The 14495-nt window shown below is 34.9% G+C and overlaps 1 protein-coding gene across 7 annotated transcripts in view; it reads right to left on the reverse strand.

Annotated features, from left to right (window-relative positions):
- N4BP2 (NEDD4 binding protein 2) overlaps positions 1 to 14495 on the reverse strand; it is an 81585-nt gene that overhangs the window by 27467 nt on the left and 39623 nt on the right. For 6 of the 7 annotated variants that reach the window (XM_068543070.1, XM_068543068.1, XM_068543073.1 and 3 more), the window contains 4 exons: positions 13584 to 13672; positions 8879 to 8955; positions 4316 to 4468; positions 391 to 2768 (listed from right to left, as the gene is read on the reverse strand). In XM_068543070.1, coding sequence (XP_068399171.1) covers positions 391 to 2768; positions 4316 to 4468; positions 8879 to 8955; positions 13584 to 13672 — 2697 coding nt within the window. The remainder of the gene's footprint in view (positions 1 to 390; positions 2769 to 4315; positions 4469 to 8878; positions 8956 to 13583; positions 13673 to 14495) is intronic. The other variant, XM_068543071.1, reaches the window with a different exon arrangement.

Here is a 14495-nt window from a genome sequence, read left to right on the forward strand (position 1 = left end):
AGACTAAATATATTTAATATATTCATTTCCATTAGTCAAGACTTTCCAGTAGGCATACTCTAAGGAATTATCTTGCCTTAAGTGTATCTGGAGTAGCACCAAAGGATTCAAAAAGATGTGTCTGTGCAAATAAGTATGAGGTAAATACCAGAGAAAACTTCCAGTATATGCACAAGATGAATACAAAGTCCATCTAAATACTCTCTATTTCTTCAAATTATATACTTAAAAATCTTCTACAAACACACTGTGTCAAAAATAATAAGGTAGGCAACACAAATTACTTTTACACTTCTATTAACATAAAATAATTTTAAAATTGAACTAGACTCTCTATCTATATTCTATTTACACAAAGATACACATATAAGTAATTTACTTTTTCCTTACCTGAATCAATACCAACAGGGCCAAATAACTCATTGAGCTGAAAAGCCAGTTCAGGGGGTAATGCCAATTCCAGACAGTCTATGGTCAGCGATTTGGCCATCACTGGCGTGGGATTCAATGTCTCAGTCTTATCTTCTTCAGTAACTCCAGCTGACAAAGCACTCCCTGCCATTAGAATTTTTTCCACTTCCTGTTCATCTTCATTCATAAATTCTTCTGTGTTTGGAAATTTCACATAATCCTTTGGAAGATTTTCACTTTTATTTATGTCAAAAGAGTCAGTAAAATAAAGTTCTTCATGTAATTCAAGATCCGAAGTGCTTGATACAGAGTTTAAAATATCAGACAAATTCAAAGAAGAATGTATACTGTCTCCAATCTCAGTGACTTCTGGATTCTTCTCCATTTCACTCACATTTTTAGTGGTAGTAGCTTTTAGAGTGCCTGGAAAAAACTGCTTAACATTATATAAACCTGAAAGTTCTGCCTGACTATTAGGAAGTACTTCATTATTATTCTTGAGATCTACATTAGGAAATATACCTGTTATTAATCCAGGTTTTTCAGTAGTTATAGCTCTTATTTCTGCCTGCTCTAAGTTTTCCTTTTCTGAATTACAGGTAGACTGTACATTAGTGTTACTGATACCAATTCCATGGCTAAATTCTGGCACAGAAGAATTAGACTCCTCTAAGCTTCCTCTTTGGCTAATAATTTCCTTCAAATTCAGTCCCAGAGAAAATGGCCCAATTTGTGCTTCATCATATGACTTTTTTATATTCTCAAATTCAGTATCCTCACATAATTTAGTTTCAGAATCCAATAAAAGGCTTGTGGCCCAAATAATATCTTTGTTACACCTCTCATATAGGTCTTTTAGGGCTTCTAATGAAAACGATCCAAATAGTTTACAAAGAATGTTTAGATTTTCAGATTCATCAGCACTGGTAAGCTCACTTTCTTCAACATATGTGCTTTTGTCATACATTACCCTATATGGAATTGCTTCTTGAACATCTAATTTTGTGTTAATATTGAAAGCTTTCGGTTTAAATCCATCTAATCTTCCTGTTAATACTCTCAGAGAATCTGAAACACTAATTTTATTCTTTTCTATTTTCCATAAGAGAGCAAAATCCTGTGGTTCAGTCTGAGTACACTTGCCTACTTCTATTCCAGGGACTTCTTTAGTCTTTTCTTCTTGAAATTTAGCTAAAGTTTGTGGTCCCACTCCTCCAGGAGCAGTTGGCACACTATTGGTAAAAGTAAGAGACAATGTGTGTTGCCTATGAATCTTTTTACTTGGACAAGTTTTATTCTCACAGGTCATTTCATTGGGCAGCATTTCAGAACTTCCTCGAGTAGAACTACCCAACGTTTTTAGTTCTTCAGGGCTTGTGCCCCAACAGGCCTCACGTGCTGTATATAAGGACATTTCATTCATACTGTTGTTAGTTCCAAATTCTAGGTTGGGTTCATTTAAGCCAGCCTTTGGCATTCTTGATCTGTGTTCTCTCTGAGCTAAAGAATCAGATGAAGGCCAGTCACCCACAATGTTGAATGAGTCTTCTTCAGTATTTTTATAAGTACCATATTTACAGCTATTGAAAGATTCTGAGGCATCATCACACTGTGACTTGCTGTCATCCTCTACGTTTTCATGTGGAGATCCTCGTGGCTGGATACAATCTATACTCACAGATAAACTACTGTCTAATACTTTATGTGACTGAGGGCAATTATACTTTTTGTCACTTTGTATAGATACAGCTTTTTCAGTTTTTCGGTTCCTTTTTGTCCTCTGACCGATAGACTTATCAACTGGCCAGTCACCAACAAAAGGCAGCTCTTGTCTTGGGAACTTTTCTGAAGTTGATTTGCTTTTTTGTTTTCCAAAGGCTTTTTTCTTTACTCCTGCTCTTTCTTCCAGCATTTCACTAGATGAAGATTTTTCATTTTGAAGTGGTACAGTATTTGAAAGACCACAGTCTTCTTGATTACTTCCACCATAGCAAATACTTGGTGATATTCTCTCTACAAAACTATCTGCATTGGTTTTACTACACTCTTTTTCAGGAGCCATTTCTACTGGTTCTTCTTTTTCACTTTTGTCTGTTGCTAGTTCTTTGCTTTCAGAATCAGAAAAATAAATGTCTGGAGCTTCCTGAATGAAAGCATTCTGAATGTTAGGATTCATACCACTTATTTCTCTTTTTCCGTTGTTTAAATCTGCATTAGGGAGATATGTAACGTTCTCAGGTAACAAATTTTCTTTGGTCACACCATGCTTCTTCTCTTCAATTAACTCTGGATGCTTCAGAGACGAGGATAAAACATTTTCTTCTTTTTCAGAGGCAATATCTTCATTGTCTCTTGGGCTGTAAGATTTGTTTTTAAGTATTATAAGGAAATCTCTTAATGTTGCCATTAATATTATGATTTAAAGAATCATTCAACTGAAAGACAAGACACTTGATCCTTCCCTAATACACTATGAACACATCGCTTTATTGTAATCCCAACACCTAGCACAACGCTTGGCATACAAGAAGCACTCAAATTTTTTCAAATTGAATAATTAACAAGAGATTTTCAGTTAAGGTGTTTATTATGCATTAAATATTAAAGTTAAGGTTCTAAATTTGTTCCCAGAAGAGGACACCTCCCTAGCTCCTTTCCAACCTATTTAAGCTTAATATATGTGAAACTAGGTCTGCCTCTATACCACCTGTCATTTGCTGCAGAGGAAAATGCTTAAGATTGATTTACAAAGTCTCAAAGAGTCAACCAACATGATCTGCACAATTAAGTGAAATGAGAGAAAGGGAGGAGAGCTCTCATTTGAGATGTCACTTGCTAAATTTTTTAAAACCATCCTCGATGTTAATTTCAGACTCAGAGCACTTTTGCCGAATCATTATACTTTGAACTTCAGTGCATTTTCCTTATTTAACAACTCATCTTCCTTTCTTTCTTTATTGCAGGAGTTCTCAAAGTCCCAACTCTCCCATGAAGCCTTCCTAAGTGAAATCACACCTAACATTCAGTTTTCTATATATCAGATGCTATTATAAGTCCTTCACAAGTATTAATTCATAATCCTTATGAGATCCTTATAAGCAAAGTGTTATTATTGCTATTTTGCAAATGAGGAGCCGAAGTATAGAGAGATTTTATAATTTGTCAAAGATTACAAAGCTTTGGGATTTGAAGCCAGGAAATACAGCTAGGGAGCTCATATTCTTAACCACTTTGCAATACTGCTCCTCAATAAAAGAGCATTTGTGAATTTTCTTTTCCCAACTCCTTTTTAAAAGGGTCTCTCATCCTTAATCATCAAAAAATGTGAGCAATTCAGACCTCTAGTTATATTTAAGACTCTTCTTTACTCACTTATTTATTCAATTGTTTATGTATCCTAAATGTTTTTAACATAATCAGTACTATCCTGAATTGCAAACTTTCAAAAGGCTATGACTTGTTATTACTTAGTAAAAGTATACCATGCATAATACATTTTTACGATACTAGCTTGAAGGAGTATTTTTATTAATACCTAAGAAAATTAAGAAGTAATGTGACTATATACAAAATAACAATAGAGGGTAGATAAGGTAACAGATAAATACTGGAATAGCAGCAAGTTAAATAAAGAAGGCAGGAGTATTCATAGTGTAAACATGGACCTACATAAACCAGAAGACAATGAAACCCCCACATATGTCATCACCCACATAAACTTTTACTTCTCTTGCTAACCATATATATCCTGCTCCAGGTAAGACTATACCTAAACCCTACAAACAACAAATGCCTACCTTATTTTTAAAGTTATTTGGCAGTGATTTTAGAAGTTCCTAAACTATCAGATTTTTTTAAATTAAATTTTTAAATTGAATTTTTGTACATAGAGACTTTAACCTACCTAGTACTTCTGTCACAAGAATATGCACACAACTCGATACGTTCCATTTTCTCTGGAACTGAAGAACTCATGATTATGGGCACTGAAACAAAACGTTGATAGTGTTCCAACATTCTTGTTATTTTTTCTTTGCTTATCCCATGAATATTACGCCTAAAAATTCCAGGGGAAAAAAAGGGTAGAAGGAACATTGGTAATTAAGTTTTTAAAAAATCGGCTCATATAATGTTAAGAGAAACAATGATACATTTCTAATACATAAAAATATCAAAACTGGTTTATTATGACACAATATAAACTATTTGATTCTAAGTTTCATTTTATTCAGAATGTCCTAAATTACCATTTTCTTAATCATGCCATACAATCTTTTCCAAACATCCTTCATCAACTTGGAAAAAACCAGCAGATCTTAATAACTTTAAAAGAAGTTATTCTCAAGCTCTGCCAAAAAAACTCAGACGAATATGACCATCATTTCAATTGATTAATTATTAACTAGTGACTAAAAAAATTCCACTACAGAGGCTTCCAGTTATGCCAGTACAGCAGACTAGATGTGCCAAAGGACACTCCTATTACAATAAAACTGGATCCCATACGAATTAAAGCAGACACACACTTTAACACATTTTAAGTTCAAGTAAAGAAAAAAATTCCTAGTATTTGAAGTCTCTGGATGTCCAAATATGAAGTTCATTATATTTGTGCTTTCATTCATGGTAGCTTATTCCTTTGTTTTTGTTTATGAGCTCACACTTAGTTGAATCTAATATATGGGAATCCTTAGGCCTTAAACTGGGGGTGCTTTCATTCATACAGCATCTGAATTTGCATCTGCCAGGAGGCAAGATGGTACGCTTTAGTCCTTCAAGGGTCTTGTCTTAATGAAAACATCCAGTTGAAACTCTCCTATCTCAGGCTGGATCCAACGTTTAGTGTCTGGATCCCGGGGCTAATATTAGCATTTGCCACCTGGGGAAATCTGGCTTTCATATTTAAATACCTCAGTCTTATCTGGTTTCAGACGACAGAGAAGCAAAGAGATAGAAAATATGAAAGAGAGGTTAAGAGACATAGACATAGAGGACAGAGCAAAAAGGTCTAGACTACATCTCATCCAAGTCCCAGAAACAGAAGAGAGAGTACGTGGGACAGAAGCAATTTAAAGAAAAATGGCTGAGAATGTACCAGAACTGATGAAAGACATCAATCTCCTAATCTCACAAATCCAAAAAATCTTAAGCAAGATAAATAAGAAATCTACAACTAGAAACACAGTACTGATATTGTCATTCACCAAAGATAGAGATGATATTAAAAGCAACTAGAAATTTTAAAAAACTAATCATCTACAAAGAAACCAACTATTAGAATTACACCTGACAACAATCATAATGGAAGTCAGAAGACAAATGTCCTCATCAATAACAGAAACTGTCTATCTAGAATATATACACTCAGCAAAAGTATCTTATAAGAATGAGGACAATAAAAGGATTTTCAGATTTAAGAAAAAAATAAAAAAGAAAGAGGTTGACATGAAACTGGCCTACAATGTAAAGAAAATCCTAAAAGATGAATGTCAGGCAGAAGGAAATTCTCAGATGAAAGACCTATAATGAAAGGAAAATTAAGCACAAAGCACTACACAAAGCACAAATAACTACACGAGTGAAAACAAACACCATCTGTACATTCCGGACAATCATAGCATGTAAGCTGGAAGGGAGGTAAGTATCAGAGTTAACATGTTTGAAAGTCCTTGTATTTGTGAAGAGGAAAGCTAGGAAAATGGTTTAATTTTAAAGTCTGCATGATAAAACATTTAATGTAACCACTATAAGAGTTTAAAAAGTGTATATGATCTCCAAATTAGTAAAGAAGGAAAAAACGAATAAGAAAATTTGCATTCAATTAAAAAAATCCAAAAAAGGCAAGACAGGAGGAAAAAAACAAATATATAATTTTCTGTGATAGGAGAAAAAACAATCACAGAAAAGGTTAGATAAATAAAAAGTACAGAGAGAGACGGCAAGAAACAAGACCAATTATATGAATACCCAAAATAACTGTAAAAGAACTAAGCTTATCAATTAAAAGCCAAAGATAGAGTGAATTTTTTAAAATCCAGCCATACTGGTTATAGAGATACACCTAAACACAAAGATACTGAAAGGTTGAAAGGAAAAGTATAGAAAAAGAAATAACACTCAAATACTAACTAAAAGAACTGGTATAGTTCTATTTATATTAGACAAATTTGATTTTATAACAAAAATTAATATTAATAAAAGAAAATTACTAGACAAGGATAAAAGGTTCAATTAGAGTGATATAAAAATCTTAAGCTTATATGCACTTCAAAAAATATCCTCAGTATATTTAAAGCGAAAATGGGCAGAATTATAAGGAAAAACTGACATAATCAACATAATAGAGGGAGATATCAACACCTCTCCCATAGTACATTTTCTCATCCCTCTCTTAAACATTAATCCATCAAGCAAAATTTTCTGAAAAGTAAAGCTACAGATGCGAGCAAAAGAATAAGCATGATTTAATGATATATTAATATACTATAACTGTTATACATTCTTATCAAGCAAATATGAACATTTATAAAAAACTGACAATGAACTAGTAAAACACATCTTTAAAAATATCAGAGAATTAGTATCATACAAACTGCACAATCTTACCTACTGCAGTAAAGTTGAAAACCAATTTTTTTGAAAAGATAAATTTTAAAACCATCTGTTCAAAAATTTAAAACATAGTTCTTAACAACCCAAGGGTGAAAGAATTAAAGTAACAGTAATGAAAACTAGAAAATAAATGATAAAAAGAAGATATTATATATTAAAATTCTGGGAGCATCTAACATGATACTTAGGGAAATTTATAGCATTAAATGCTCATAAGAGAAAATGACCTAGGGCTTCCCTGGTGGCTCAGTGGTTAAGAATCCACCTGCTGATGCAAGGGACAGGTTCAAGCCCTGGTCCAGGAAGATCCCACATGCCGTGGAGCAACTAAGCCCGTGCACTACAACGACTGAGCCTGTGCTGTAGAGCCCAAGAGCCACAACTACTGAGCCCACATTCCACAACTACTGAAGCCCATGCGCCTAGAGCCCGTGCTCCCCAACAAGAGAAGCCACTGCAATGAGAAGCCCGCGCGCCGCAACAAAGACCCAATGCAGCCACAAAAAAAAAAAAGAATAAACAAAGCAAAATAGATTTTTTTTTAAAGGAAAGAAAGTAGAATAAAAGAAGCAGAAATGAATGAAACATAAAACAAACTTATAATAGAACGATCAACAAAGCAGAAAGATGTCTATTTGAAAAGGCTAATAAAAAATCTGATCTCAGGCTTCCCTGGTGGCACAGCGGTTAAGAATCCGCCTGCCAATGCAGGGGACATGGGTTCGAGCCCTGGTCCGGGAAGATCCCACATGCCATGGAGCAGCTAAGCCCACGCGCCACAACTACTGAGCCTGTGCTCTAGAGCCCGCGAGCCACAACTACTGAGCCCTCGTGCCACAACTACTGCAGCCCGCGCACCTAGAGCCCATGCTCTGCAACAAGAGAAACCACGACAATGAGAAGTCCGCGCACCACAATGAAGAGTAGCCCCCACTTGCCGCAACTAGATAAAGCCCGCGCACAGCAACGAAGACCCAACACAGCCAAAAATAAAAACAAATAAATAAATAAATTTATAAAAAAAAAAAGTCTGATCTCTGCTAAGAATAATCAAGAAAAAAAAAGAAGATACACATAAACACATTAGGATTGAAAAGTATAGATGCAGCAGAGATGTAAATGGTAAGGGAATACTATAAGAGTTTTAATAAAAAGTTTTTTGTTTTATTTATTTATTTATTTATTTTATTTATTTTTTGGCTGCATTGGGTCTTCGTTGCTGTGAGTGGGCTTTCTCTAGTTTAAATTACCATGAAGAAAATACCCTGACCAAAATTAATTTAGGGCTATCTCTATGGGAATACAGAGCACAAAACAAAATACATTGTATGTCCATGTCCTGAGGTAACATTTTTATCCAAGTCAAACAATCAAAGCAAAAAGTATAACCTTGGGGGGAAAGCAGAGTGGGTAGTGAAAAACCTGGACAGCTGAACATTTGCTACCTTTTCCATTTATACCTCCTCACTTCCTTCCAGCATTGTGAGTCACTAGGCAGCTACAACAATTTGTTCCTGCCAGTAGCACACAGTTCAGGTTTGCCAAATCCTAGAATCTCTTCTAGTTTCAGATATTGACATTATATTATTAATAAGTAATAAAGTACTGACTATATAAGACAATTGGAATTTTTCTGACTGTTAATTAACAATTTAGGAACAAAAAGACAAATTCTTCACAAACTGAAAAAAGAAAGCCTATAGGCAATACAAAATTTGTTATCAATTTTTAAGGGGCAAAGCCGCAATCTAATGCATTTTGTTTCATTCATTATTTACAAGGGGAAAAAAATCTAGATGGACTTTCTATCACTCTCATGAAATTAAAAACATGTTAGATAAACTCCAAGTTTTACCTTGCAAGTTCCTTTGGTTTGAATTTCCACCATGTATCCGGTTCCCGGAAAAGGACTTTATATTTATGTTTTTGAGACTACACACAAAAAAGACAAATGCATTTTAAAATAATTACTTTCATGAAATTTAATTCGTTGTTTCCAAATTCACAGCATGTTAAAACTGAAAGAACCTAAAAGATGACCTAATCCTGATGAGTGTGTCACCTGGTAAAATGCACAGTCTCTTTGATCCAGCAATGAACTTCCAGAAATTTATGCTATTGATAAAAACTTACGTCAGAGTGCAAAAATATACATACAGCAGGATAGCCAGTTCGCCATTATTTGTAACAGCAAAAGAATACAAACAACTTAGTGTCTATTAACATGGAACTGGCTAAAGAAATGAAGATACAGCCATACAGTGAAAATATATACAATGGTTTTAAAAATACTATATGTGTTAATGAGAAAATGTTCTTAATATAAATTGTTAAGAAAGTAAGATACAGAATTTTCACTTGAATAAAAAAGGATTAGTCACACATCTGTATATGTATAGAAACTTCTGGAAAGATTCTCAAAAATACTATGAAAAGCATCTACCTAAGGGGATAGGACTTTAGGCATTTTTTTTTATGGTTTGAATACCTATCATATACATGCATGACTCTTGTAAGTTTAAAACCATTCTAAATAATAGCTCATTCTATTTTTCAAAACTCTAATACGGCTGTAATCTAAAAGCCAAGCCCTATACTTGTGCACTAGATTCATCTTCTCTATCTCAAGGGTAACTGAGTTCAGCAACTCTCCCCTCTGAGGCATGATTAATTTTTCTCTCCCTGCTTAATCAATGTCATCACATTCAGTTATTTCTCCCACCTTACTCTAACCCCTCATCCCCTGACAGCTATCTCCCCACTTTCCTACTCTCAGTGCAGGAAAACGTCTCAAATAATAACTATATTCTGTCTCCAATTCCTCCCCTTCTAGCCTCTCAAACCCACTCCAACTGGCTCCTCCACTGAAACTGGGCATGGAAACCATGAATTACTTCCACATTGAAAAATGCTACGGTTAATTCTCACTCTCTTGCCTCTCAGCGGCATTTGTCACAGTTCATCACTCTTTTCTTACACTTTTTTCATTACTATTGCTTTTCCTACTCCTCCAACTGGGTGGGTGTTCTCAGTTTTTTTTGTTAGTCCTTCCCTTTCACCCAGACCTCTTCTCACAATGGAATGGCCCAGACTTAGTCCTTGGTCTTCTACTCTTGATCCACACTCACTTCCTCAGAAATTATCATGCCATTCCTTGGCTTTAAATATCATGCATTAGGTAATGACTCTCAAATATATATTGTTAGCCCAGAATTTGCTCCTGAACTCCAAACCCACAGATCCAATTACCTATTAAACAAACTTAACACAGTCAAACCTAAACTTCTGAAATTCTTTACCTCAAACCCACCACAAAACTATTCTACCTGGGGACTTCCCTGGCAGTCCAGTGGTTAAGACTCTGCGGCTCGATCCCTAGTCAGGGAACTAAGATCCCGCATGCTGTGCAGTGTGACAAAAAAAAACAACAAAACTATTCTACCTGAATTGAACCCTCTCCATCTCAACTGATGACAACCTCCAGTTACACAAGCCAAAAACCAACCTTGATGTCATACTTAATGCCTCTCTTTCTTTCATATCCACATCAATACAACAAGAAATTCAGTTGGCTCTACTTTAAAAATATACCCAGAATCTAATCTCTACTTACTATCACCTTTACTGCTACCATGTTGGTCTGAACCATGTGATCTTTTACTTTATTTACCACTACAGCCCTCTAACTAGTCTCCCTGTTTCCATTCTTTCCCACTCCTAAGTCTATTCTCAATGCTGCACTACAGTGATCCTTTTAATAGTCAGATCATGTCACTACTCTGCTCAAAACCCTGTTATGAACTGAATGATTGTGTCCCCTCAAATCCCATATGTGGAAACCGCCATCCCACCATGTGACTGTGTTTGGAGATAGGACCTTTATAGAAGTAATTAGGGTTAAATGAAGTCAAAAGGTTAGGGCCCTAATCTGTTGAGATTAGTGCCCTCATAAGAAGAGACACCGGAGAACTTGCTCTCTCCATCATGTGAGAACACAGCAAGAAAATGGCAACCTGCAAGGGAGGAAGAGAACTCTCACCAGAAACTGACCCTGCTGGACCTTGATCTGGGACGTCTAGCCTCCAGAACTGGGAGAAAATTAATTTCCTCTTGTTTAAGCTATCCAGTCTACGGCATTTTTTTATGGCAGCCTGAGCAGACTAATGTATCTTCCATGTCACACAAGGTAAAATCCAAAGTCCTCACAGTGATCTATGTATGAGCCCTTACATAATCTGCCCTACCATCTCCCCAACCACCATTACATCTCTGACCTCACCTCCCACTATTGATCCTCTCAGCTTTATGACAAGATGCCAAGAGTGGTCATTGTTATTTTCTGTCATTCTGACAGAAAAGTCCAAAAACCAACCCAGACACCAAGGTAGGTAGTGACGTAACACCCTGTAATGAGCTTACTCACTTCCATCTCCTCACCTCAGCACCAAATTTCATACAAATGATTCAAGGCCTGGCAATAGCCCAGGTCTCTAATTACCTAAAGGGGTATCATACAGCTGTTAGGATCAAATTAATTTTAAATGCACGCATACACAAAAAGAAAAAGAGAGACTATGAATTTAAAGACTTTTTCAACTCCCATATCAATAGGCAAACCTTAATAATATGTTACATTGCTTAAGAGGATTCTGACTTAGGTCAACCTCTATGATAGCCCACAAGGAACAATATTGCTTTGCCATATATATACATACATACACACACACATACACACACACACACACGTTTTGCCAATTGCCACTTAGCATACTTGACTGCTCCCTATTTATCTCTTACTACTTTAGCTACTTTTGTAAATGACAGTCAAGATGGTAATAGACTGTTCTCTCTACTCTATTCCACACTCCCCTACAGCTTTCATTATCTTACTACCAAAAGAAGCAAAAACTGATCCTCTTCTCTACAGTAATTCCTACATCTACTTCTTTATGAAGACAAAAGCATTTGGCATCTATGATAAGCAGGAGTCCTTTATACTTCTAAGTAGAGTTGGGAAGAGTCAAGGAATCAATACTGGAAAAATAGCTTCATATTTTCAATTATTATATAATAAAAAAGGGGAAAGAAAACATTATAGAAGGCTGAAGCCTAAACGAAAATCAGAAACACATAATTCAAGGACTTCTTTGTTTTCTACTTGGGAAAATAAAGTGTTTTTTTTTCCTATTTTCATAGGAAAATAAAGAACTTTCTAAGATGAGAGCAGGAAGCTAAGAAAAACCTACAGAGGAGTCAAGTAAGGTTAAGGGGGAAGCAGATCCCAGTGGTGAATGTATTAGTCTAGAAACTAGGAACTCCTAAGGCCAGAAAGCAAACTGAATTTCAGCTCCCAATGCACTAAAATCAAGTCTTCGTTCCTCTACTGCCCTGCACAGAAGTAAAATCTCACTTGTTCAAAGGACACAATTTTCTTCAGAAAAGTAAAGAATCACACCTTGTACTTCAAAACAGCACAAGTGCACTGGGCACAGCAATGGGGGTATAAGTTGGATGTGTTAAGGACATAAATCAGCAAGTACAATATTCACTAACTAAAGAAACATACTGCGCTTCAATGTGCCAGACATGCTAATCTTGGGGGAATAAAACAAACAATACCCATACTCACAAAAGCTTCACTCATCAATTTACTCAATGAATATATATTAATTATATGCCAAGCATAGTGCTATACTCTGGAGATTCAATGATGAAAAAAATCATAGGCTTACCCTCAAGAAAAATAGATGGCTTAGAGCCAAATTCAGCCCATCAGCCAGTATTTGTACAGCCTAGGAGCTAAGAATAGTTTGTGTGTGTGTGTGTGTGTGTGTGTGTTTATCTTTAAAAGGGTGTTAAAAGAGAATATGCAACAGAAACTGTGGCCTGCAAAACCTAAAATATTTACTATCTGGTGCTTTCTAGAAAAAAGTTAGCCAACCCATGGCCTACTGATAAAAACAGTGTGCTTAATACTATGACAGAAGTAAGCCAGGGTGCCAGGAAAGCAGAAAGAGTGCCCAACTCAGCTTTTTAGTAAGTGAATGACAGCTAACTTCCTGAAAAAGCTGACATCAAAGCTGGACAAAAAAGGAATCCAGCAAATTTGGAGAACTGAAAATAGCTGAGTGTACAGAATTCTGAATTTCTCAGAGTAGCAAAATTTCAAAAGAATTTGGGGACTAAGAAAGAACCAGCAAATTTTGATTCTGCCAAGTAAAAGCAATAAGAAAATGGTTGTGTGTGTGTGTATACACACACATACATACATATAAATACACACAAACATAAAATTATAATTTAATACCACTATCTTTTCATAAAAGACATCAAAAAACAAAAACAATCTCAGAATTTAAAAACTGAATCTCAAAATTTGAAAATTGAATAAATTTAGTTTTATGGAAAAACTATTCCTATTTTTCTCATTTTGCTAAAGACCAGAGAAAGCTCAGTTACATACAGTCCAAGGACTGTTTGCTTGAGATTCACTTGTATAATTAACATCCCCCAATAATTTCAAACCCACTATTAGACTTATGACAATTCATGGTACAAACCAAAGCAACATATGGCTTCATTTCCCATGCCTGTAGATTTGTATTATCTATTATTATAGGAGATACCTTCTTTTCAAATGCTTCTTTTGCTGAAATACAAACAGAAAATGAGAAATCACTTTTAGTAACAATATTAAGGATTATCTTGATTATTTTAAAAATCTGATCTTGTTTTCATAATTTGAAAATCATAGATATGTGCTAATTTCATTCACAACTCTACTTCTAAATACTACTTTTGAATATATAAAAAATTAAAATATAGGGAAATGTTGAATAATAAACACTAAATAAATACTAAAATTATAATCAGAGAAATTAAATAAAAACTGTCTGATTTTAGTTTGATGTGCGTGTTACATGTATAAATAGAATAAATGGGGAAAAAGCTATCATTAAAAACAATATCATATCATGCTAAAAGCAACATGGTATCCCAGATAAGATTCTGGATACCATGAATCCAGAATCTGGATTCTGGAACAGAAAAGGGCTTTAGTAGAAAAACTAAAATCCAAGTAAAATCTGGAGTTTAGTTAATAGTAATGTACCAATGTTAATTTCTTAGTCTTGACAAATGTACCATAGTTATATAAAATGTTAACATTAGGGTCAAATGGGTGAGGGGTATAGAGAAACTCAATACTGCCTTTGCAAACCTTTCCATAAATCTAAAATTATTCCAAAATAAAGTCTAAAAACAAAAAATATAGGCAAACACACATACACATGACAAAAAACAAAATGTCTTGATTTGAAATAAACAATTATTATATGCCTTGTGCAAGAGATTGTCATATAAAACTGCCTTTTTTCCCAAGGAATTAGACCATTCAGGGAATTAATGATGAGCCACAATAAATAAGCCTTACAAGGAAAATATTTGGAAGTTTTAAAAGTTCTATATACTCT

This window comes from Eschrichtius robustus, chromosome 4 (assembly GCF_028021215.1).
Source record: "Eschrichtius robustus isolate mEscRob2 chromosome 4, mEscRob2.pri, whole genome shotgun sequence".
Lineage (NCBI taxonomy): Eukaryota > Metazoa > Chordata > Mammalia > Artiodactyla > Eschrichtiidae > Eschrichtius > Eschrichtius robustus.